This window comes from Oryza sativa, chromosome 11, assembly GCF_034140825.1.
Source record: "Oryza sativa Japonica Group chromosome 11, ASM3414082v1".
NCBI lineage: Eukaryota > Viridiplantae > Streptophyta > Magnoliopsida > Poales > Poaceae > Oryza > Oryza sativa.
The window spans coordinates 922928-948389 of NC_089045.1; the positions used below are offsets into that span (position 1 = coordinate 922928).

The following is a 25462-nucleotide window of genomic DNA, read 5'->3' on the forward strand; positions in this document are numbered from 1 at the left end:
AACATCAGGTGAAAAAAAAACTGAGGTCAGGATGGCCGAGTGGTCTAAGGCGCCAGACTCAAGTTCTGGTCCTCTAACGAGGGCGTGGGTTCAAATCCCACTTCTGACATTATATATATATATATATATATTTTAATATAATTTTCATTCATGGACTGATAAACCTACGTGCATTGCCCTTCGTTTATGTATTACACACGAAAATAGTATTTATGTATTACGCATGGTTTTTTACGTTTGGCCATTTGTTTTATCAGTTGACTTTTAGACATACGTTTAACTATTTATTTTATTAAAAAGATTATGTAATTATTGAAAAGGAGGTGAAATTAAATCTTTCCAAATTTCCATTAACCCTATCTCATCTAGTCATCCCAATTCCAAATCTACCGATCAGAGCCGAAAGCAAATACTGCAAAGATCGGGACCTCGAACATAGATGGCGTGAACGCTTCGTGCTATGTTGCCCATATTTCTTGGATCTCATTTGATAGTAGTTGATAGCGATTTTTAGTGTCAATTTATCTAAACAAAACTGATAAAAAGCGTTTGTCACACTTTTCTTCACCAATTTGAACTAGCTAATGGTGATATGTGCATATTTTTATTTGTTTTGAAGTATATTTGCTTGAGTGTATTTTGGAAGTTTGTGACAAATGGAACACTCGTGGTATTTGGAAGTTTCTAATGAATGGTATACTCGTGATAATATTGTAGGCAATAACTTATTATGTTTTAACTAGTCCATAACTACGTACTACTCACGAATATTCTCTATTTATTAAGGAAATTATGTGAAATACATTTTCGGAAGTTTTTGCACTAGAAAGATGGGCATAAACCAACGAAAACAGACAAAGACCCAACAAGATAGGCTAAGACTGGTGGAGATGGGTGAACGCTGAGGAGAGTGGAGGAAGACTTGTAGATACGTGTGAAGACTCACGGGGACTTCATAGGAGGACCGGCAAAGGTGGATGAAGATAAGGTGGAAATTGAACTAGTTACACTACCAATAGTTTTGAGCGGGCAAAAGGCGCCTAGGTGAAGCACTAGGCATGGCCTATGATAGATACAGTTCCATCTATTCGTCATGTAATTTGGCTTAAGTGTATTCTAATAAAAACATGTTGACAATAGAAATAAGGAAATGACATATATCAAAATCATGATAGGGATATTTATACCTGCATAAAAAAAATACTTAAAGCTTCCGGGAATTTTTTTTGCCCGCCGTCTAGCTTTTGTTCCCGTGCATGTATTTTTGTCAGATTCCCTTCTTCCCCGCGTACGTCCGGATCACGAAGAGTCCACAATGTTCCCACGGCAAGCGCAATATGTCCGCTACTGCATCCAATCCGTTCGTGGCCGGCTCAAATGCTTCCAATTCGTTCATGGCCGGCTCAAAACCTTCAGAGTTCGAGGAAAACAAACATGTCCACATGGTTTCCGATCCAAAACCTTCAAAATTTGAGGAACATGACAAAAAATCGGCAACGAGAATAGATGAAGCTGCAAACACTATCCAGTTATACGAGCTTTTCACCATAGTAGAAGACGAGAACTTCATAATAAAATACCAAAAATTCAAACAACTCAATAAACACAAGAAAGTATAGTACACTTGTATCTTAGCAAGCCACCTCATACACTTGCCATCGCCGATTAGGGTGGACGGGGAGCACTGCCGTCCTCACCGCCTATGGAGGCTGCTGGCGTCACCATTGTCGTCTACTAAGGACAGAGGAGCACCGTTGCCCTTGCTGCCTAGGGCTAGGTGAGCACTGCTACCCCGCGCTAAGGGAGGACGTCCATCGTGCTGAGGGGGGTTGGTTGGCTACGGGAGCACCGCCACCATCCCTCGCGAGTTGCAATGAGAGAGGCTGGATAATGCCTCCACCATCACTGGACGGATTCCATCTATGTGTATTAGATGATAAAATATCTCGGATTCATCATCAATCTTTCATTTTTAACCCTTTCATTTTGTTAATATTACGAAAAGTTATTCATTTAATTATTTTTATGTCTGCCCTCGAGTTTATATGTATTTCACATAAACTTCTTTATACTGGTAGAATTAGGTATCAAAATCTCACAGGATTATTCTTTAACCTCACTTGTGTGTTTCATATGAAGAGATAAATGACAGAACAAACGTATGTTTATTCTTTGGCCTCATTGACGCGTTTCATACGAAGAGATGAATGGCGGAACAAGGTATGTAAAGTTATAATTGTGATCTTCACCCGTCGTGAAACTTAGGTATTGCAAGAAACTTGGGTATTTTGCTTGCAATAGATAAATTCCAGTAAACAAGAAAAATAGAAAATTAACTGTCTCTTAATCATTATGGTCTTTGATAACCTGCAAACTGGCCTCAAGCCCTCAACGTAGTATACACATCAAACCCACTTAGTTTATGATTATTTGCACCTATAAATTTCAGAGTGATCACAACCATTATTTTTTTTCCTAAAAAAGAACTCATTTTTCACCCAAATGATGATATGTATAGGGGTGGACGAAAAGCTCGTGACTCGTTAGCTCGCTCGGCTCGTTACATTTTCTTAATGAGCCGAGCTAACATCTTAGCGAGCAGCTCACGAGCTCAACGAGCTGGGCGCATAGGGAGCAAAATCAAACTTCAGCAGATAGGAGGCCAACTTGGTGGCAGCCCCATGGTCCATCTCGCCCGTGGCAAGCCCAAAGACAATTAGAAACACATGACCAGTCATCGGTTTCTCCACTCTCCCGTCGGCTGCATCCCCTTCTCTTCCCGATCCACATCTAGAGCGCCGCATTGAGCCGCCACCCGTGGCCCCGCCATGCCGTCGCGTAGATGCGCTGTTGTTCGCGCCGCTCACACCAACCCGTGGCGCCATAGAGTCTCGCGTTGCAGCGGCCGGCCGGCAACGCGCTCTGCTCCCTCCATCCTATGGCGCCGGCGTCGACCTCGCTCCCCATGCCCGTGGTCCGTGGAGAAGGGAGAGGAGGTCGTGCTCGTGCACGCGTCCATGTATGTATGCATGGACGGATGGAACTATCTTGTTGCTTGATACTTTGAATCTGTGAGTTTGTGAAGAATTTAGTGCTAGTTGCTTGATTTCTTGTTTGAACTGAGACCTCCACCTTTAGGATTTTAATTTTATAGTGATATAGGTGATGTTTTAAGCTTCTTTTTTTTTGTTTTTGGAATTTATGATAATATGATTAAACCAGATAAGATGACCCATTTACCTCATCTGATTGCTGAACGGTTGTTTTCAGAATGCGTTCTTGTCTGTCTGCTATCTTTGAAGCGATGAAATGGCTGTATTAGCTCGCGAGATCAACGAGCTGGCTCGAGTTTCTTACCGAGCTGCCATTTGAGCTCGTTAGCCATAACGAGCCAGCTCGAGCTGGCTCGTTAACCTACCGAGCCAGAGCGAGTCGAGCCGAGCCGAGCTGGCTCGATATCCAACCCTAGATATGTACTACTCCGTCCCAAAAAGAATCCAATCCTAGCAACGAATCTGGACACACATGTGTCTAGATTCATTGCTAGAGTTTGTCTTTTTTTGGACGGAGGGGGTATAGTATAGGCACACCTATTCCGCGGGAAGGATCTGCTATATTGCTACACGCGCGCCAAGGTTGCCCGCCCAAATTAGTTTTCCCTCCTTTGGTGCATTTTACTCTTCAACCCACTGATTCTTTATTTTTCACATATATTCCTCAGTGGTGCAGCTGAGCTCGCTGGATGTTGTACAAAGGAATAGAATTAGCAAATGATACATTCTATGGGGTGTTTTGTGAAAACTTTGTTTTATTTTATGGGGTGTTTTGTGAAAACTTTGTTTTATTTTAATAGGGGGAATTGTTTTGGCGGCAGGAGGCCTCATCCCAATCGCGGTCGGTGCCGCCCAAACCAATCTCGCGCCCCTATCCAGAGCTGCTGCGAGGTATTTTCTTTCTTCCCATTTTCTTAACCATTTCTACTCCTCAATCTTTCTCTCACACAGATCCAAAAAGCTCCTCTTCTTTCTATGGATTTTTTTTTATGGTTTTTCACATGTTAGGGTTCTAGCGAGCTTTATCTCTTTTTCCTGTGATTTTTCGGCTTTCCTCACCTCTTAAAGCCCTAAATCTGCTTCTTTTACCATGTGATTCTGATTTCCAGGTGCGCCAACAAGGAACTCACATCCGGTTTGCTCCCCTTCTCAATCTCATCTATTCGGTTGAACTGGAAGATCCATCCGGGCTTGGATTGGATTGGATTGATTTCTTCTTTTGTTGGTAAGTAACTATTAAGTTGCATGCACCAGCCAGTTGCACCTAAAAGCCTAAGCTGATAGGGAAAGATGGGCAATTCACTTTATACACTCCAACACTCCCCCTCACGCGAGACCCCCTCAAGTCTCAAGCGTGGAATATTGGAGTGGGCTGCAATTATTTTATTTAATTGCGCGCCAGCCAGGATTCGAACTCGAGACCTCTGGCTTTGATACCATATTAAGTTGCATGCACCAGCCAGTTGCACCTAAAAGCCTAAGCTGATAGGGAAAGATGGGCAATTCACTTTATACACTCCAACAGTAACCCTATTTTCCTTGATTAGATATCTGTTGTAGTCTTGTCCCTTTTGTTCATGGTGTGGGGGATCAAATCCAAACTTTTTAGCAGCGCCACGCCACCATCGAGCGAGCGCTCGGGTAAGGTTTATGGTTTTGTTCAGCGGCGGCGCGCGCAAGATTTGTCTCAGCCAAGACACCCAATAGGGCTACAATAGGTCTCGGTGTAGAGACCACACATATTTGGCATTTGGGTGCCTATTACTCTAGATTGGTACCACTAATAGCAACTTTGAGTATTTCGCTATGGTGTTCAGTTTAACGCTGGCTATAGAGAATATTTTTAATCTTTTATGTATCTGCCATAGCTGCATATAAACCCTTGATACATATATAGTAGGTAAAAAGTGTGGGTGAAGGTCTTCCAAGGAGCTATGCATAGAAAGCATTTTACCTTTTAGTTTTCCCATTTTACAATTAGACGGTGCTTTATAAAATAGATGTTGATGGTTAATTGATTTCTTTTTACAGAAGTAAAGAAATATATATAATTGCTGTATATATACTTGGACTCAGAGTGATGGTTGAACAGTTTGAAATGTGGCCAAAAAAAAGGGTTATCGACAAAAACGGCTTCGGTTATATTAGATCAGATGATTTCACTCGGCTTCTAACAAGAGTTCTGCTTATTAGTGGCTGACGACTACCTTGGCGCCTTGCATAGTCTTTTAGAACACATTTTACATTCATAGCAGTTGCAGTTACATTTGGGGCTAGTGTTTTGTCGATAACCACTTAATTTTGCTTTAGTTTCTCTTATTGACCCTTTTTGCCTTATTTTCTCCTAGAAACCTTTTGGACTCTTCTTGGGTGTCCCTTGTTTGTTTCGGTGATCATTTTCTGTTATGTCCTGGTTAGTTTGCGGTATTTAATTTTTCTATTCCTTATTTCATTGTAGGTTTTCATTTTGCAAGTTACAGGAGAGGTTGAGTCCACATTACTCCCAAATAGATCAAGGGGTGGATAAGAATGTTACTGATAATTCGCTAGTTTCAAACTGTGATTTCCCTGTTGTAAAAAAGTTGGAAAAGTGTGTGGATGAAGAAGTTTCTGTGCAATCTCCCTTTGAAAATAAGGACACAAGATCCCTTGGCATGGTATATGATCATGAAAATAACAAGAGTGGTGTTGCTGAGGTGATTAGACCAGACAAGGAAGCAATTGAATCATCTAGCTCAATGAATGTTGCAGATGAAGATCCTTTGTATGGCTGTCAGACACCGCGTGAAAGCATCTTTGATCCTTTTGCTCCGGGACCAGAGGAGTTAGCTTGTGCACCAAAGAAGAATATGATCAAGGCACCAGAACTTCCTCCACGAAGGCAGCTAAGTTTTGATTCAGGTGATTACCCTATTAAAAGGTTAAGTTTTGAATTCGATGATGCTGAGGAGGATGATCAGTTTCTTGAACGGATCTGCAAGATGTTTATTGATCTGATTGTCTCAAATCAAGCACTAGAGACGATTGGAAAGGATCTGATAGGTTCTAATTCACCTGGAAGCTGTGAGACCCCTTCTTCAGAGCCTCTACTTACAGGCATTGCAGACACCTGCCCAGATGCACCACTGAGGCGACCTCTTAAAGCAGTACAGCTCAGCCCAAGCATTTGTCGAAAGCTCGACTTTGATTCAGTCAGTCCAAGGTGTTTATTCGTTAAAGAGAATAAGTGATATCTTGACACCCTTTTGATCTGCCCAGGAACAGCATTTTGGGGCAGTTTTTGGCTACCAATTTCAGTTGCCCTGTGCCAATATGGTAACTTTGCTAACTGAAACGTGTAGGTAGTGATGCTAAAGGAGTAGGAGGCAGTTTAATAAGTTATACATGTAAGCTTTAATCAGTCTTCCTTTTAGGTGGGTTAGTCATATACATTAGGAGCTGTGGTCTGTGACCATGTACCTTTTGTAAATCTTAAAATGGATAGTTGTGTCTGGTTGAACTAGTGAGTCTGTTGCAGGTTCATGATGTGGATCGTCTGAATGCTATTCAATAGTAGTTCATTTTTCCTTCACAAGAACTGGGAGATGGTGTGCCGTGCTTAAATATTTTCATTTATGTGATGAATGCAGTGGAGCAGTGAAAATCATGATTGATAATGTAAAGTGCTGCTTGCTTGATGCGACTGTTAGTGATGAGGTTAAACAGAACTGCTGGAAATGGCCGTTTGGTTTATACATGTGGCTTCATTATATGTTTTGAAACCTGTAACAATGTTTAGTATGTTTGTCGTTTGATCATGTGAGGATCCTAAATCCTAGCAACTCAGTATTTGCTGGTGAAAAAAGAAGTCAGCAGCATATGCTGTTTTCTGTCCTTTTTTTCTTTCTTTCTTTCTTTTTTTTTTTTTGCGCCGGGCCTAGTTTTGTGTGTGCTGGCAGTTTGCCGCTGTGGGCATGCTGTGGAGAAAGGTCTGTTAAAGTTAAACTGAAGTTTGGTGCTTTGGATTAGGAATTTTTGGATTAGTAGCTAGTAAACATGAGAATAGTGAAATACTGTATATGTACGTATATGTCAAAACTGACACACCGTGTTATATACATGAATCGAATCAATCCCAACACCCATCAAGAAATACTGAAGAAAATCGGAAGTCCTGAATCCTGAATTCCTGATCTTATACTATCTGTAATAACGAACTAATGTGCCACCCGTGTAGAATATAGTAATACTCTATGTACTTCTAGTAGCAGTTGCGTGGTGTAAACAAAACAACAAAATATGGCTTCTCGTCTTGTCCCACGTCGCGATGTGGCATGCCCACCTTACGTTGCGTGCTTGGAAACTTGCAAATTAAGTTGGAATCACATGATCAATCAGAGCTTGGTGCGGTCGCTGCACTGCTGGCTACGCACGGCCATCTCCGTGACGCCGAACACGAAATGGCAATCCGAGTACGCCACCGCGTGGCGCTTGAACACGCCCAGGATGGCCACCCTCCCGGGGATCCGAGTGCTCGCCTCCAGCGCCACCGACCCGCCCATCACGTCCGTCACGAGCTGCGTGAGGTCGCCGGCGAAGCGGTCGGCCTGGAGGGTGAGCGCCATGGTGACGTTGGCGTCCCCACGGCTCGGGATTCGGCCCGGGTCGATCTCGGCGTCGCCGACGTGGGCGCCCCTGTAGGTGAGGTCGGTGTGGCCCCCCGTGGCGTAGGTGAAGGAGGCCGGGTTGGGGTTGTGCACCGCCACGGTGATGAGGAGCGTGACGTTGAGCTGGACCGACATGGCCGGGAAGGAGAGGCGCGGGGAGAGGCCGATGAGGCGGGTGGAGACGAGGCGGGTGGTGGGGTCGCGGACGCGGAGCACCGTGAGGAAGAGGACCAGGAGGGTGATGGCCAGCACGAGTAGTACCACCAGGGTGACGAGCAGGCAGCAGCACAGGCAGCGTCGCCGGCGCCGTCGCCTCCTGGATTCCAGGTCGGCGTCCTTGTGGGTTCTGAAGGGTGGCGCCGTGGCGGCGATGGTGTGGGTGGGGAGGATGCTGCCGCTGCCGTTGCCGGCGGCGGCGGCGGTGGTGGAGGCCATGTCTCGATCGATAGAGGATTGGGTGCGTGTGCGTGGCGTGGAAGAGAGGCTAGTAATTTGATTCGATTGGATTGGATTCAAGTAGTGTGCGGTTGGCTCTCTCTCTCTCTCTCTCTCTCTCGTGTCTCGTCCCGCGGAAGAAGTTAATGAGGAGAGTATTGCTGGTGTTTGGAATTGGTTGGCGTAATAAATGGGAGTGTTGACGCGAATGCGCAGCACAAATCAGCCTGCAACTGCAAGCATAGCATGACGCCATTGCATTGCGTCTCAGAATTTGGCATGTCCACTGCTCGCGGTTAAACAACGACGACATGGAATTTTTTTGGTAAGATGCGGCCAGTGCGTCCGCTATCATGGACACTTCATCAGTTTAATTCTTCTTATTTTTTAATCGAAACGGCTAAACAGAATTTGCATCACTACAGAATTACTACTCTTTTGCTCTATCAATAGAAATTCGTACCGTCGTTAAAAAAAAAAAGAATTACTACAAGCACAAGTACAATCGGAAGGGAGTGCTTTAGCATTTTAGTCGGCAAAGCGTCACCGTCTGTCGGGTTCGACTAGGCACAGACAGACCACACATAAGGCTCAGCTCTCAAGTCCTCATGTTCCGTTTCCTGTCACCATCCAGCACTAACTATGAACGCCTGCCTGCGTCCACACTCATCCCTCCCGCAATCAACTCCCCATCCTTCATTAGCACAAACCATCATGGGACAGTAGCTGCCCCAACCACATCCATACTTCCCTTCCATATCATACTTTTTCGCAACTCAGCAGCATCCAGCACTAGTGTTTCTTCACAACATAGTACTGCACTACTCGCCGCTCAGATTCTCCAATCAAAAACACCCACTAATAGCATCCGCTCAAGAGTTTGGAGCACGATTTATACACAATAGTTTTTACCAAACAAGTTCATGCAATCAGCTCAATTACCCTGCATGGTCAATATACCTTCTGCACAACCAAACAGCTGAATTATCTGATTACTATAGTTTGTTACAAACAGGGCTGTCTTTGTTCAGCTCTTCATGTTCAAGCAAATCTGCCTTCCAAGTTCCAACCACATCAAGGAAAACAAAGGAACAGAAACAACTGCTACAGACTTCAATTTGGTGAGGACTGTTAGTTCAATAATTCTACTCTAGTATCATAGTAATACTAGTTTGGATAAAACTCCTTTTCAACAACGCTAAGACATTTTGGCATTTCTGCCTCAGTCAATCAGTTTACAATAACATATCTGAAAGGGAGTTCTCTGTAGGTGTTTGATTTTACTTCAGCCTACAGCCTCCCAAGCGTCAAGCACATCAAATAAAATATTTTTGTCAAGTTCTAAGGGTCCCTTTCAAATTTCAATTGAAAAGATGAATTGGCACCAATACCTCCTGTATACCATAATCAGGTGCAGCATCACTTTGACATTAGTGACCCAACTAATCATTAGGACCAGTCAGCTGAAAGGTTCAGGAGTTAGACCTATCCTTCATCAATGTTTCGACAAGAAAGGGAATTCTACAGCTTCATGTATTCTGACCAAATGGTTCACCCGCATCTATAGCAAATTAGCAACATGGAAGGACCTCTAGCAACTGAAGATTTGTTTTCCTTCTTCGGCTAGCAAAATGTGTCGGCATTCCAAATATACTTGGCACATATTGTACTAGCTGCAGTTTTTGTGGCATGTCAGGCATTGCCTAACCTTTGTTATGAAAAGATTGGGCACCAATCAAATTAACATACCATAAATCCTAGCACAATATTTGCAAGGATGTAAGAATGAAATCTTGTAGCTCTAACAAGTCAGTCATTCACTCAGACTACAGCAAGCTAAACTATCAAGTGTACATAATTGTAACCGATAAAACAAGAACCATTTCACAAACAACTTATTCACAAGGCAAAACCAAAGGTAATAACTGAAGGAGTAGCTTCTACAAACTGTAGCAGACCTCTCGTCATAGAATTATGTAGCTTTGATCCCATCCCCAATGAACAAAAATAAAAGAGAAGAAACTTAAAGGCTTACTTTAAGCATTCCTCAATTCCTTGATGAAATCGAGACCGAGCTATCAAATGCAGATCCCATGTGATTGATGACGAACCCGTAAATCTTGCACTTCAACTGCTCAACCTTATCCTTAGTTGTAGCCTCTTCTGCAATCTTGCCTACTCCATCCAACCAGTCACTGATCTTCTTGAACTGGGACAGTACCATTGTTATGTGGCTGCTCTGCTTTCCCCTACTTGCAACATTCTGATCTTCAAAAAGGTGGAAACCCAAATCCATTGCCTCGTCCACAAATTTCAGGAACCACGTATGCATCTCACGGCACAAGGTCGTGGCAAGCTCAGCCGTCTCATTCACGCCCTGAGTTTTGTTCCATGCGCAGCTCGCTGTAGAGGTCGGTAAGACCTTTGACTGGACCTTTGCAGAAGTCCCATGTGATTGCCTCTTGGATATGGTTGTTCTTGGAGCTTCTACCACCGAGGGAGCCTTTGGCTTATCAGCACCCCTTTTCCGAGAGAGCGATTCAGGTGCCTTATTCATCAACTTTAGGACTTCAAGATCAGTTGCCAATGCTGCTTCAACCCAATGAGTAGCTGAATTCTCCCATGATGCAGTTTCAGTTCTATTGGTGGATATAGACTCAGCAATTTTCTTCCATTTGAGAGTATCCTCATAGACAGCAAGGAAGATATCAACTGTTGGAAGGGGATTGGAGGTCTTCGATGCTGAAGTAAGTTCAGAAAATTTACTGTGGACAATAGCAAGCTGAGTGTTAGGAAAAACCACTTTTGTGCTGAATGAAATTCCGGGGACACAAGTCGGCTTTTAATTACCTTAGGTTCCTGATTACGGATTCAGTGATTAATGCCTCCTGGAGAGCATCAGCTGCAGCAATTGCTGCTGCGTCTCTTCGTTCAGTGGCTTCCTGCAAATTCAGAGAAGAGGTGGTGTTTCAAGGATCAATGAACTGCGACTTGATCATTGCTAACAAAGATGAATTGGGAGTGCTTACCTTTCCCATCTTTGAAAGCACATCAGAAACTCCATCCAATGGAATGCTTCCATCGGTCCATTTAGGATCATGAAGCATAATTTTTGGAGCCATTGCTTTCGTCTTTACTGCAGGTGACTCTATCTTCTTCCGTGGCTTTGGCTTCTCATCTACAGATGAATCATCATCGTTACTGGATAGTTCTGTTGTAACATCACTCAGTCGTCTTGCCATTGCTTCCTGCAGTTACACAAAAAGGTGATGATGGTCGCGAAGGGCACCTACATGACTCCAATTCAAAGATAACAACTAGCTGCCATTGCATATGGAAAGAAAATAAATACCAGTATTTTAAATTCTCTCTTTCCTCAATAAACTTATAAATATTTTAAGTAACTGCAAGAAAATCATGCCATTTCTCATATATGTACTGAATCAAGCATTTGAAGTAACCACTGTTTTCACTACGATTAGCCTGTTCAAAGTAGAGTTGTACTATTTGTCTGTTCACTACAACAAGATGAATGTGCAGTGCATGTACAAGTATATAGCAATAGTAGCATAGCAAGCACATTTCCAAGATTGCAATTGCAACACAAATGTAAAAATGATACTGACCTGTGTCCTCAGAATAGTACTCTTATCCACCTTGACCTTCGATTTCATCACAGAGCCAGCCGCTGCTGCGATTGAGGTATTGTCCCAGCTCTTCCTCCCCGGCTTAACAGCCGACCCATTCGTCAAATCCGTCATCTTGGAGATACCAGCCACCAACACCCCGACCTTCTTCTTGCTGCTACCTTCCCCGGACAGCCTCCGGGAGCTAGGAGACAGTGACGCGCGCCTCCCACCGGGTGCGGGCGACGCCGCCCCTCTCCTCCCTCCTACCGGTGACGGCTGCCTGTACCTCGATGGCACGATAATCGCTGGCTCCCTCGCCGTGCGGCGATTCTCCTCCTTGGCCGAAACAAGGCTGGGCACCACGCATTTGGAAGGCGCTGGTGACGTCGCCCTGGGCGTGCCCCTGACCGCAGGTGAGGACGCTCGGGAAGCGCCCTTCACCGAGGGCGACGAAGGCCGTGACGCGCCGCCCTTGACCGAAGGCGACGGATCTCGCTGCTTGGACGGCGCCGGAGACGAGAACCGCCTCTTGGCGGCTGAAACGGCGGGCGGCGGCGCGGCCTCGGAGACGCTCTTGGGCGCGAGAACAATCCTCTTGACGGCATCCGTTGCATCGGACTGCACCGCATTGCCGGAACTGGATGGCATGAGCGGCGGCGCGGAGTCGGAGTGGGACCCGGGCTGGATGACGTAGCCGCGGGAGCACGCGGCGGGGCGGGCGACGAGCGGCTCCGGGTTTCCTACGAAGGAGACGCTGCGGGAGGACGGGACGGGGCGGATCCCGACGGCGCGGGGCACCGGGCGGGCGAAGCGGAGGCGGTCGAGGTGGACGAGGTGGCCGACGAGTTGCGGGCGCGCGGAGACGAGGGCGTCGGCGTCGGCGGAGGATGGCTGGACGTAGGTGGAGTGGAGGCCGTCGGAGAGCTGGAGGAGGAAGCCGTTGGAGGGCCAGAGGGAGTCGGCGGTGGAGGCGGTGAGGGCGGGGACTACGGCCGTGACCTGGAGGACGGGGGAGCGGTGGTCGCCGGCGACGCGGTCGTCGGTGTGCATCGCCTGCAGCAGCTTGAGCAGCACCCCCGGCGTGACCGTGGCCATGGCTGGCTGCCGGAGGAGGAGCGGCGGCAGCGCCGCGATGGGGAGGAGGGATTTGGGGGAAGAGTAGACGTTGGGAGTGGTGAGGAGGAGGATTTGAAACGGTTGGTGTTTTCGAATTTCGAAATGCCGCCTTGAGTTGTGTTGAGCTCTGCTGCGTGAGGCATGTGACAGGTGGGGACAGGTAAGGCAATTGTATATGGGCTTTCAGAGGCCGAGATTTCGGCCCATGTTGAGCCCACTGTTTAGTAGGGCCTGAAATGGTTTGAGCCACCGTACCATTAATCACGATCAGAAACAGCGATTTACATCCATAAATCGGGATCCCTCGACACGGCGCCGCGGCGGCGGCGGCGGCGGCGGAGGCAAATTGCACTCGGAATAGTAATTTCTTCCTCTACACAATCAAGATCACAAGACACGTTTTTCTCCTCTCCATACGTTGTACGAGCCCCAAGAGGGAATATTAGGTATCCTGGCTGACTGGCTTGTCTCGAGTAATCTTCCTTGATCAGCTCTCTCCTCTGTACTGGAGGAATCACGCCTCACGCATGACTCACAATTCCAGGACTTTTGGGCCATTTCGCTGTGGTTTATTTAGACGCCAAACCAACCATCCCAATTGCTATCTCTTCAATTCCTCTTAGCCAAGCATATGACCCCATTTCCACAACATCTTTGCTTTCCATGCAGAAACAGAACAATTCTAGATGAAGAGCAAGCAAGTCTGTTTCTCAACTAGTATCGCCATCATACAGGTACAATAGTGTACTATATAAACAAAACCACCCATCGCGCGCGCATGTTAATTGTGGAAGGCATCAAAGAAAAGTGCGCACAAAGTGATAATTAAAGAGCACAACCAGTCAGCAAAAAACACAAGGGAAAAGGATGGTTACGATGATTATTTCTCAACATATCATCATGCAAGAAGGACCAATCTAGCTAGGTTTTGCGCAAATGGTTTTTTTTTTTTGAAGGGAGCAAATGGTCTTCGAACGTCTCCATATTTTCTATCTTGTTAATGCATCTTGATTAGGAGATCGAATATGCAGTGACTGATCTTGTAATAGCATACCCTATACCCATAGTATTGAGTTTACTGTCTGGTTTGAGAACGTCACCACCAGATTACTGACATCACGTAGCATGACGATGTTTACTCAGGAGTACTTCGTATGTAGCATGTAAATATATTATCAGTGAAGATGTAACCATGAATATGATAACTACTAATTCCTCCGTTTCATATTATAAGTCACTTTAATTTTTTTGAAGACTCGAAACTAAGAGTTGACTTACAGAAGGGCACGTACTATGGTACTAGTACGTATTTGTATGGTATGGCAGCTTCCTTGATTGCTTTGTTCGTGTGCTTTTGTTGTAAGGGCATTCCCAACCCAATGACTAGAATGGTGTTCATAGCATTAAATAAGTTGTCACCTAGGACAAAAAAAAATGATGTAGCAAGTGAATAAATGAGGAAAGAGAAGGAAACCATGTCTTACATGAGACATGATTTCTACACAACATCCAAGACATCATGTGAGATAAGTAGCATTAAATTGAAATATGAAATAGTGGTGTTTGCATTGGAAGAGTTGTGTCTAGTACTAGTTTCTTGATGATGTGGAGTTTATGGAAACCATGTCTAGTGTTATGGGTTGGGACTGCCCTAATCACGCACATGAAATGAGCAGATCGAGGATAACAATAAGATGACTTTGGCCCCTCCTTAAAACGTACTGCAAGCGAACGTTTTCTCTGGAGAGTTGGGCAATTTCGGCGGCTAAAAGCGCAAAAGTTCACCAAAGGTCAGATGCACGTACAGTGGCGCATGCAGGACTGAAAATGACACTGATCAATATTGGATGAGTGAGCAGAGAAATTAAGTCTAGCAGCCATGCATGCATCCATTATGTTTCTATACAGCAAGTACTTCGATGAATTTGCCTAAATTTTTCGGTACGAAAAAGCCGTGCTACCATCTCTCAAAACCGTCATTTCTTGCCTCTGTTTATGTAGGTAATTGTTGGCTTGTTGGAAACTTGGAATGGCACTCCCTCTGAAGTCTGACCCGTGAATTAGTAGTCCATATCAGTATCGCCAATCAAGTCAACATACGTATATGTATCAAACGAATGGATCGAGTACTAAACCAAGTAGTCGAACGCTGAAAAAGTGCACGATCCTCTGTTCATCGTCATGTAGAAAGCGCTGAAAAAGTGCAGAGTTATCTGTTTATCGTCTGAAAAAGTGCACAAGAAACGATCTGGAGCATTTGGTTGCAAATAAATGGCAGGATCTTCAACAGTGTCTACGGTACGGTTGAAGATGTAGTAGCAAATTTGGCAAAGGAGTTGTTCCAAACGAGAGGAGAAGCACGACTAGCCCCAGCCCCAGAGTAATCACTTTGGACCACTCGTCAAATTAGTTGGGCTAGCTGCTCGATCAGCTTCTTGGCTGTTCAGCTTGTAATAATTTGTTTTCCTCTAGTGCTCTAAGCTCTTTTCACCTCCTGTAATTATATTGAATGGCTGAGTTCCTTCCCTTTCCCTTGAATAAAATAAGTGCACATATCCAGAAAAAGTTACACATGAAATTACCATTTAATACTTTGAAGAAATTAAGCACCCTCGGTCTGCAGTCAGCAAAAGTTACACATGAAGACTGATATATTCAGGGATAGCTCGGTAGTCTGCATCATGTCCATGTGTTTTGTGTTTTGCAAGGGGGCGGGGACACTGCATGCGTTTGTTTTTCTCTCTGTACGATGAGATGATGACGATGTTGAGTTTGATTTTCTCAGCTGCATGCACAGTCTATAGACAAAATTATTTCGTCTAATTTTCCATCTAGCTCTCATACTGTAGTACTACTGTATTACGCGGAAGTGATGAATTTCTAGCGCAAACAAATTAAGGATCACACCACACGGCCGGAAGAAAGATGCATGTGTCTCTGTTCATCGAGCTATAAGCTACTCTAGTTGGGACAGAGCATCGACAAGGATGTCCTCGATCAGTCGTCCTTGAGGCATCTACTGCCTTTTCTCTCTTTCATCGTCTCAAACAAGAATGAATGGTGATTAAAACGTGATAGATACTCTAGATCGGTTGGTAGTACTAGCTCCACCGCGAGATGAACAAGGCAGATCGAGTGGCTCTACAGTACAGCACAGTGAATGAGACCTGAAACAAACGAACTGGGATTAATTTCAAGAAATATCAGCTGGCACAAGTCTGGGACTAACAGTAGCAAGTCAAGTGCATGTTAGCTGCTAACATCTTGTATGTTCAGCTGAATAATGTTCTGTTGTTTATAATGTGTGTTACTCATCTCTGTCAAGTGTTACGCACTTCCAAGCTAAGCTCTGCTCCATCCATCATCGATCTGTGTCATATCAAAGCGTGGTATAGCAATATGATACTAGCAGAAGAATAGCCTAATAATAAAGGATTCCCACTTCTAAACAAAATAAAATATTGCTGGAGATAGGATCTGTTTGCTACTCACATCAGGTGTGTTTAGTTCATGCTAAAATTAAAAGTTTGGTTGAAATTGAAACGATGTGACGAAAAAGTTAAAATTTTATGTGTGTAGAAAAATTTTGATGTGATAAAGAAGTTAAAAGTTTAAAGAAAACTTTTGTAACTAAACTCGGCCTAACACAGAAATGGTCTCAAGTCGCTCGGATAGACGGTCAAGTACTCACAAACTGAACATGCTGCTGTATGGGCTAGCCGTCTATAAAAAAATACTCTCTCCGTTTCTTAATAGATGACGCCGTTAATTTTTTCTCACATATTTGACCATTCATCTTATTCAAAAATTTTATGCAAATGTATAAGATATAAATCACACTTAAAATACTATAAATTATAAAACAACTCATAATAAAATAAATTATAATTACATAATTTTTTTTAATAAAACGAACGGTCAAACATGTGAGAAAAAGTCAACGGCGTCATCTATTAAAAAAACGGAGGTAGTAGGAAGGAAAAGGAGAAGCAGTTCCATTTCTCCATCTAATAATAAACAATAATCTTTGTAATATTACATCCGGGGAAGAAAAAAATGAACTCCCCTGTAGCTGTATATATGTACTGTCCTACTTGTGCTTTACTTTCACAAGCCTGTATTAATCCTGCTTAATTTTCCTATTAACATGGATGATTCTTAACCAACCAGTAGCTAGCTACAACTAAACAAGATATAGATGTAAATTCCTCTGTTGTTTGCCTGGGTGTTTAGTGCTTTGCATCTAGGTAGACTCTGCTGCTGAGTCGCTGACAGGTGGGACCCCGAGCTTCTTATCCCAGCAAGCAAGGAAAGGAAGAGATGTGGTCTAGGCGGAGCAAGTCCTCCGTAGCAGCGAGCTGCCGCCGCGGAACATCTCGTCGATGGCGATGACGATGGCCATGGCGAGCGGCGCGCCCAGGCGGGGCTGCGCCACGAGGCGGAACACGTCGTCCCCGACCGACTCCTTCCGCCTCACCTCCGCCACGGCGTCCCCGCGCGCGTCGCGCACCGCGCAGCTCCGGCGCCCGTACGAGCCCTCCACCACGTAGGCCTCCGGGAGCGGCAGGGAGGAGGAGAGCGGCGTGACGTGCGCGATGGCCTTGGACTTGGAGGCGCGGAGGCCGACGCGGCGGCGGCGCACGGAGAGGAGCGGCGTGGCGGTGGAGGTGGCGGCGCCGTCGCCGTCGTAGATGATCCAGCTGTCGGAGAGGCTCATCCTCTTGCGGCGGATGGTGAGGAGCGGCTTGCCGGCGGCGTCCATGAGGACGAGGTCGGCGCGCCTTGAGCTGGTGGAGTCGTAGCAGTCGAGGCGGAAGGCGAGGTTGCCCTTGGCGTCGAAGACGGTGAAGCCGTGGCAGTTGAAGAGGAGAGACTTGCGCCACACCGTGAGCACCACCGGGGGCTCCTCTTCTTCTTGTTGTTGGGAGACGATGCTGCTAATGCAGGGTGGCTGTGGCGCGGCGGCGACGTTAGGATGCACCTTGGCGGCCATTCTTGCTTGTAAATTTCTTCTTGTCGATTCGATGGACAGAAGAAGAGAAGGAGCAAGTGCAGAGGAGGTGTGTTGTTTAGAAATAGGAATGGTTGGGGTTGGGGAATGGAATGAGTGGAGGGCGCGGGGAATTTATACCGCGCGAGGTGGTGCGTGCTTACGTGGTTTGTGCGTGGACGGCAGCCGCTAGTGCGTGGGCGGGGAGGGGGGAGCACATGAATGAATGAAGCCGAAACCGATCGAACGATGCAGACAAATGCTGCGCCCGCGGCTAACACTAACAGCGGATCGAGTATTATTAGCTTTGGATCCGCTTAATTCGCTGTGGTGGGATTGGGTGCCGGCGCATCTTCATCTGCGTGTACATCAGATGCAGATTTTAGCTTTGATTTTTGTTTCTTGTAAAAGCTTGTATATAAAGTTAATTTAAAATATCAATTAATCTATTTTTAAAATTTGTAATAATCTATTTTTAATAATATCAAATAAAAACATATTTTTTAAAGTTTATATATAAACTGTTGTTTCCATGTGGCATGCAACGCGCGAGCGGCACGTAGGATCCGAATGGAGCGTGGTAATTAGGGATCGGAATGATAATTCTATAGTATGTAATTAACTTATAATATACGGAGTAACTTGTTTGTATGTAAGTACTGAAAAATATATAATTTTATTCATTAGAGATTACAATGTAGTTATATTATAATTACATTACAGTATATTATATTTATATTTAAAAGTTTTTACCCGAAAACGTACACTAATTTTTTAGCAGTTTTACACGTATATTCTATCTCTTAGAAACAAGATCAAAATGTATCAAAGTCACGACAGAAGTCTTGCGGTCACGATAAACTAACCTCATCACCACACTTGACTAGCACAAATTTTTTTCTCTGATTGATGATTTTATTTGCATATCTCTACCGGTTTTTAATCTTTTGTTTAAGGTTTAAGGAGCCGGTTTTCTCGGTTGGACGCATGGGGCAGCGGCAAGATCAGGATGGATATATGCGTCATAGGCGGCGGTGGACGAACATATTCTTTGCATGCCTAGATAAGACTTAGCCACACACCGACTTAATCCACTTTTACTTCTACAATCAACTCAAAGTTATTCCCCCACAGTCTTCTAAAGTGTTAAAGAGCATGTAAAGCTATAATAATTGAATGGCCTACTGCCAAAAATACCAAAGCACCGGCTTGTCAAACTACATCTCGCACATACTACGTACTCAATTCGACATCTCTAATCTATTATATAATTAAAGAAATAGAAAAAGAAGCCTCCACGTTCGCTCTCATGGTCTAGAAATTCTCACATTAATCGGAGAAAAAGAAAAAGACAGAGTCCATATAGAAATACAATTTAAAATAGCTGAAATTCGGAATTAAAAAATAAGAAATATTAGAAGAGGAGACTAGAGTCTATATAGAAATACAATTTAGAAATAGTTGAAATTCGGAATTAAAAAATAAGGAATATTAGAAGAGGAGACTAGAGTCCATATAGAAATACAATTAGGAAATAACTGAAATTCGGAATTAAAAATAATGAATATTAAAAGTAGAGTATAGAGGCCATATAGAAATATAATTAGGAAATAACTGAAATTCGGAATTAAAAATAAGGAATATTAGAAGTAGAGTATAGAGTCCATATAGAAATACAATTAGAAAATAACTGAAAATCGAAATTAAAAATAAGGAATATTTGAAGCAGAGTATAGAGTCCATATAGAAATACAATTAAGAAAAAAAGAAATTCGGAATTAAAAAATAAATAATATTAAAAGTAGAGTATAGAGTCCATATAGAAATACAATTAAGAAAAAAAATAGAAATTCGGAATTAAAAAATAAGGAATATTAGAAGTAGAGTATAGAGTCCATATAGGAATTTAAAACTAACTAAAATATAGAATAAACATAATAAAATTAAAAGTAGAGTTTAGAGTTCGTATAAAAATACAATTTACAAATAACTAAAATTCGAAATTAAGAAAAATATGGGAATAAGAGTTTAAAGTCAATACAGAAATACAATTTAGAAGTAACTGAAATTCGAAATTAAAAATTAAAGAATATTGAAAGATGAGTTTAGTGTCCACATAGAAATAAAATTAGAAATAATAAAAATTCAGAAATAAAAACAAATAGTATTGGAAGAAGAGCATAGAGTCTATATAGAAATACAATTTATAGAAAATTCGAAATTAAAAAAAGAAATATTAAAAGATGAGTCTAGAGTCCATATAGGAAATATATAATTTACAAATAACTAAAATTTGATATTAAAAATAATTAATAACTAACATGTATATAAAATACAATATGAATATTACACATTAGTAGTTTTGTAAAGTTATTGCAAAATTTAAAATTATGTTGTCATTTTAATATATTTGAATAATATAATGAGAAAACATATATACTATTATATGAGAGAAAATATAATGCTGCTAGCCGCGCAATCTGCGCGGGCCACCATGCTAGTTAAATATAATATTTTAAGCCTTTACAAATATATTGCTATATTCTGATAACATGTTGATTTCTCTTAATTAATTGCTATTCGCTAAGCACATAATTTGTACTAATTTATATTTAGACCTTCTAATCTTCATTCTCGTTGCCGATTAAGATCTACCTTGATTTGTACAAATAACCATATTTAAACCGGAAACACATCATGTGTATATTAGTTTCACGTGTAAACTAACTAACAAATGTGAAAAAATAAAGAAGAAATACTTAAATAGTGTTACATCTAAAGTCTTAATCTTAAATTCATTATATTTTAGCCATAATTAAAAATTATGATATTTTTAAGACTATAAATATGTCGGTTTTGTTTATTTTGTTGTTCTCTATGTACGATGAATTTAAAGATGGGAATTTACACGTAGATGTAATACTATAAATTATAGTGAAATTACATGCATGTATAATTTTTTATGATATTTGTTAATTGGTATGCATGATATGTACATATGACGACTTGTATGTATAGGATACGTTTATATTTAAACCCATCTAGACAAATTTTAGTAGCACTGATTACATAGTTGTATTTTCGAATGTTTTTCTTTCAATAAATATACTGATCTATGCTCTATACCCAAGTTTTATTAATGTGATGTAGACGTATGATAAGACTTGTATGTATATATGTACAGTAAAACATGGATAAAAAAATAGAACCATCTATACATTGCGTAATCCCTCTCCCTTCTTAAAAAAAAATAAGTCACCCCTCTGCCATCTTCTCCATCTTCCCATGCAACCATCCTCATGGAGCCACAAATTAAATCCGCCTTCACCTTCCATTCTCTCTCCTAACCCTCATCTTCTGTATTCTCGCCTTCTCGGACTTCATTGATCGTATCTCCATCCTCCTTCGACTCCGGCTTTTCCCGCTGCCGGATCCGTCAGTCCGTCACCACACTCAAAAGACACAAGAGCTTCCTCCCCGTCAGCGGGCCCAAACTGTCCCACACTAGTGATGAGCTGCAATTATCCAGGATATTTATCTAAGCAAGGGAACACCTCCAATTAGCTCATTAGAGTTCGCTGGAGCTGCAAAATTAAGGTTGTGAAGCACGAATCTTGAAACGGATCGATCTGAAGGTTAATTAGACATTAACGTGATTTCTTCTCTTAAATCACACGTGTGAGGTAGTATTTTCACATGAAAATTGATATGGATGAAGCTAGAGTACTGGAAACTAAAAACAGATATTCCCAAGTGATTAACAGTTTTTTTTTTTACAAAATATGGTTAGCTCGGCAAGATTTATAGGTGGAGAAAAAGTGTATCTATTGTTTCGGATGTATCCAAGTCCTTGCAACAAATGACATTCATCCTAATTCTTTGGTTAAGATGCGCACAAATAAATCTTGGAAGATGCATGGTGCATCTAGAACAAATGCTTCATGATCAGCTAGCAGCTGGTCCGGCATATGCTGGCAAAATAATTCAATTTGATTCAGATGAGATGATTCAGGGAGATATGCCGGCCGGGGACATCCTATACTTTGGAACAATTGAATAGTTCACACAAGTAGCTACTAGATCAGAATATTTCTACATCTTAAATAACCATGTGAGCCTTATGGATACTGTCCACGAAACAAGTACGTATGGTTAATAAGCTAGCCAGCCAGCCAACCAGCCATATATGTTCTTTTCGCTTGACTACCATATTATTCTTATTTTTTTAAAAGAATATATTTTAAATGTCTATATATATTAATTATGCAGTAATGGAGTGCATGTCTTCTCCGGTAAGCCATAGCCCATAGGGCTATAATTGCTCTAACAACTAAATCGAACATAGCCTACTTGCTTTGCACTGTATAGGTCCTGTTAGTTTCCACTCAGTGGATGTAATTTTGAATTTTCATGGCACGTTTTTCAAACTACTAAACAGTACGTTTTGTGTGAAAAATTTCTATATAAAAGTTGTTCTAAAATATCAGATTAGTCTATTTTTCAAGTTTGTAATAATTAAAACTCAATTAAACACCAACATACTCCATGACTCCATCTACAAATAATTAAATCCATATATATCGCGTAATTGATAATTTTAGGTTTTCTCTCCTCAAAGTTTTGAGGTTAATTTATAACTATACTCCTCATACTCATACTTAAAATATACCTCTAAAAATAAGTAAAAAAATAATCTTACAGGTTTAAATAGGATCAGGAAACATATATTGATAACTTCTTGCATTTTTTAGGTGTATAGATATTTGTGTTAATTAAGACAGCTATATACCTTCACCTTGGAGCTATACACCTCTGACCTCCGAACGAACAATATGAGGTGACGATAAAAGAAAATTCTTGGTATTGCCAATCATAAACTTGCTTTTTAATGGTTTAATTTTTTAGCTCTCAGACAATGAGAGTATATACCTCTCAAGGATGAAAGAAAACCTCTAAAGATTATTGGATGCATTTGGAAGAATATTGACAATTGACATATCGTGTAGTCAGAGTCACTTGCAGTAGTGTGGTGGGCAAATGAGAACTATTCTATATATACTATTAATCTATTCCTGAGAATATAGATGGTAAAATAACGCGTACAATTATTTATTCTTGTTTATAAACTGCTGGTGCCTATATTTCCACTAGCGTTAATCGGTTATGTTTGTCCGTATATACCATACTAATTTGTTCGTGTGAGATATACTATGGTCAGCTAGCATCTGTCGCTGTTGCTATGGGCATATATATGCATTACATGTTTGATCGATGCAACATATATACTACACATTTTGTATGTTTAGACATTAAATCATATAAATACCAGTCGTGGATCGATGCAAGGGGTGGGTTGGCTACAGAGTTCGAGGTAATTAACCGGAGTCCAATGATTTGTATGGGTTAGGCAAATTCAGAGAACTCAGACACATGAAGTAACCAGAAGATGTGTATATATGCAGTATGCATGTGCAACTCTTGGCAGTATGTTAACTAATTGCCTTCTCGATATGATCCAGTTAACATATACTAGTGAGTAGACATTGGAATGGAGTTCGACAATAGTATATCCTGGATAGCTTGTTCCTCTGCAAGGGGGGCAAAAGCAGAGTTCTTCTCCTTCTATACACTGGCTGCATGCCTGTGTTGAAGGCAAAGATGGAGACAGTTACCTAACAATTTCGTTCATGTGTGTCTGATCACTCAAGTCATGTGCTTTGCTAAGCATACATCTCTCGTTGATACTTCCTATGTCCTAAAATAAAAAAAAGAGTAAAACTAGATAGGATATTTCCTAATACAGATTTATAGTACTATAGAATATCATATTCGATCCTAGGTACTTATATTTTAGGACGGAAAGAGTGATATTTATTGTTTTGAATGAGTTTGATATCAAATTATAATTTTTTTAACTATAAATAATTTTTAAAATATTTATCTTATAAATATGAAGACTAGGTATATATAGATTCGTCTTAAAATGTACTTCAATAAAATCATATATTTAATAATTTTTCTATATGTATTATAATAAAAAAACAGTGACTGAAGTTGTTTTTTAGACCGTGTTTTTCTCTCAAAGCAATAAGTATTAGTATTAACCTAGAGGGAGCAGTACCTAAATTGTCTTCGCAAACGGCTTAAAATCCTTATCATAACACATGTAATGGCAGTGTGTATTAGCTCCTAAAACTAACATACCATTAGCTTTCTGATCTGGAAGTGAAGAGGCACGCATCTACAGCTCCCTGCCCCCACATGAAGTTTTTGGGCTTATTTGGTTTGATACCAATTTACTACCCTACCAAAATTTTGGCAACTTCAATAGTAGCAAGTGGATGTTTGGTTTGCTACCAAATTTTACCCACCATAGTTCAAATTGAATACTATCTAATTTGGTAGTGCCAAAATTTGCCAATGTTTTGGTACTATCCAGATTTTGGTAGGGCAAAAATTGGCTCCAAACCAAACAAGCCCTTTGTTTTTCCTCTTGAAAGATTGTAGTACTGAAACACCATGCATATCGTATCGTTTTGATATGCTTTTGAAGTATTCCATCCACGCTATGTAGCTATCTTTTTTGCAAACTGCATATGCATGGTTCGCCACATGCATGTCATGGTCGAATGATATTTCGCTGCCGAACAAATTAACCCAAACTCTAACTGTAGCTTAAAGCTAGATTGATTTTGGACTGCACGGGGGCTGTCTCCTGCAGAGATCTTGGCATTTTCTAGGTCATGCATGCATATGGACAACTTTGATTCATGGTTGATATTTATTTGGAATGTTGCAATTGCTCATTGCTCATGTGCTAGCTGCTCAATTAGTTGCTTGTCCAAGGTGCTTAAGACACAGAATAGGCATGCATGCAGCTTTGCAGGTTTGGGAGGGAACAAATAACGCCATCAAAAGCACACCATCCAAACTGGGCCATGTGGTCACTCCAGCTTAGCTGAGTGTATATAGTTAAATATCCAGCAAAATCTTTTCTTTTTCGGTTGTGATGATCGATCAGTAGTGGTAGTGAAGCTGCAATATAATGTCCCAATAGCTTTTCCACAACTGTCAGGTTATATTTCTACTATATGCTACATGTGCTTGCACAGTTCACCCCTATCATTCCGGTTACAGTGCAATTAGGCTAGAAGCCACACTGTCATATTTTAGTACTTCCTGTTTGTTTCCGGGGGGGGGGGGGGGGGGGGGGGGAGGGAATGGGATACAGATGTAGCAAGCATATACAAAGTGGAGTAGTAAAAAATAATTGTGGGTATTGTGCTACCAACTTTCTGAATTTGTTTTTGTTTCTGTTGTATCTAACCTGATTTAAGGATTTTCGAATATGACATGATAACACTAGCTAGATTGCTCTAACAAGTGCATATATATTACAGGCCAGACACTAGCTTAATGGAAAATTACAAACCTTTGAACATGCAAGGTCTTAAAAATAGTCCTATATTTCCACTGCTGTTGACTGAACACTATCTTGCACTAGTTCATTAGTATTATCTGATCAAAGTCAAACAGCGATTGATCCCGTGCAAGTAGGTAGTGAGAGAGAGAGAGAGAGAGAGAGAGAGAGAG

The 25462-nt window shown here is 41.9% G+C and overlaps 4 protein-coding genes, 1 long non-coding RNA gene and 1 other non-coding gene across 9 annotated transcripts; 3 read left to right on the forward strand and 3 right to left on the reverse strand.

Moving 5' to 3' along the window:
• The first annotated feature begins 25 nt into the window (after nucleotides 1-25).
• On the forward strand, nucleotides 26-109 carry TRNAL-CAA (transfer RNA leucine (anticodon CAA)). The gene has a single exon. It is a non-coding gene; the product is annotated as a tRNA-Leu (tRNA).
• A 2639-nt stretch (nucleotides 110-2748) lies between these two features.
• On the forward strand, nucleotides 2749-6730 carry LOC4349625 (uncharacterized). Of its 4 annotated transcripts, none has more exons than XM_015760278.3 (4): nucleotides 2749-3071; nucleotides 3854-3944; nucleotides 4163-4278; nucleotides 5512-6730. In XM_015760278.3, exons 1-4 carry the CDS (start codon nucleotides 3022-3024, stop codon nucleotides 6281-6283), a joined length of 1029 nt encoding a protein of 342 aa, XP_015615764.1. In that variant the 5' UTR covers nucleotides 2749-3021; the 3' UTR covers nucleotides 6284-6730. The 4 variants fall into 4 exon arrangements, with proteins under 4 accessions (XP_015615764.1, XP_015615762.1, XP_015615763.1 ...); XM_015760276.3 differs by having other exon boundaries at nucleotides 2749-3019; XM_015760277.3 differs by having other exon boundaries at nucleotides 2749-3019; nucleotides 3875-3944.
• Nucleotides 6731-7095: 365 nt separating this feature from the next.
• On the reverse strand, nucleotides 7096-8185 carry LOC9266873 (uncharacterized). The gene has a single exon (XM_015760235.3). The coding sequence runs from the start codon at nucleotides 8132-8134 to the stop codon at nucleotides 7427-7429; it is 708 nt and encodes a 235-aa protein (XP_015615721.1). The 5' UTR covers nucleotides 8135-8185; the 3' UTR covers nucleotides 7096-7426.
• Nucleotides 8186-10016: 1831 nt separating this feature from the next.
• Nucleotides 10017-12923, reverse strand: LOC4349628 (uncharacterized). Its single transcript, XM_015760416.3, has 4 exons — nucleotides 11761-12923; nucleotides 11164-11382; nucleotides 10985-11076; nucleotides 10017-10899 (listed from the first exon to the last, which is right to left on the reverse strand). The coding sequence occupies exons 1-4, from the start codon at nucleotides 12856-12858 to the stop codon at nucleotides 10182-10184; spliced, it is 2127 nt and encodes a 708-aa protein (XP_015615902.1). The 5' UTR covers nucleotides 12859-12923; the 3' UTR covers nucleotides 10017-10181.
• Nucleotides 11126-11609, forward strand: LOC136354114 (uncharacterized). Its single transcript, XR_010737870.1, has 2 exons — nucleotides 11126-11276; nucleotides 11389-11609. It is a non-coding gene; the product is annotated as an uncharacterized lncRNA (long non-coding RNA).
• Nucleotides 12924-16847: 3924 nt separating the features above from the next.
• On the reverse strand, nucleotides 16848-17996 carry LOC4349629 (protein LURP-one-related 8). The gene has a single exon (XM_015760294.3). The coding sequence runs from the start codon at nucleotides 17870-17872 to the stop codon at nucleotides 17207-17209; it is 666 nt and encodes a 221-aa protein (XP_015615780.1). The 5' UTR covers nucleotides 17873-17996; the 3' UTR covers nucleotides 16848-17206.
• Nucleotides 17997-25462: the final 7466 nt, after the last annotated feature.

What these genes read in the sequence shown, in the direction of transcription:
- LOC4349629 (XM_015760294.3), bottom strand. Translation starts at nt 17,872, where the DNA reads ATGGCCGCCAAGGTGCATCCTAACGTCGCCGCCGCGCCACAGCCACCC.
- LOC4349628 (XM_015760416.3), bottom strand. Translation starts at nt 12,858, where the DNA reads ATGGCCACGGTCACGCCGGGGGTGCTGCTCAAGCTGCTGCAGGCGATG. An exon ending in GTACTATTCTGAGGACACAG is followed by an intron (nt 11,383 to 11,760) that starts GTCAGTATCATT and finishes GTGTAACTGCAG; the next exon opens with GAAGCAATGGCAAGACGACT. An exon ending in TGCTTTCAAAGATGGGAAAG is followed by an intron (nt 11,077 to 11,163) that starts GTAAGCACTCCC and finishes CTGAATTTGCAG; the next exon opens with GAAGCCACTGAACGAAGAGA.
- LOC4349625 (XM_015760276.3), top strand. Translation starts at nt 2,829, where the DNA reads ATGCCGTCGCGTAGATGCGCTGTTGTTCGCGCCGCTCACACCAACCCG. An exon ending in GTGCTCGTGCACGCGTCCAT is followed by an intron (nt 3,020 to 3,853) that starts GTATGTATGCAT and finishes TTATTTTAATAG; the next exon opens with GGGGAATTGTTTTGGCGGCA. An exon ending in ATTGATTTCTTCTTTTGTTG is followed by an intron (nt 4,279 to 5,511) that starts GTAAGTAACTAT and finishes ATTTCATTGTAG; the next exon opens with GTTTTCATTTTGCAAGTTAC.
- LOC9266873 (XM_015760235.3), bottom strand. Translation starts at nt 8,134, where the DNA reads ATGGCCTCCACCACCGCCGCCGCCGCCGGCAACGGCAGCGGCAGCATC.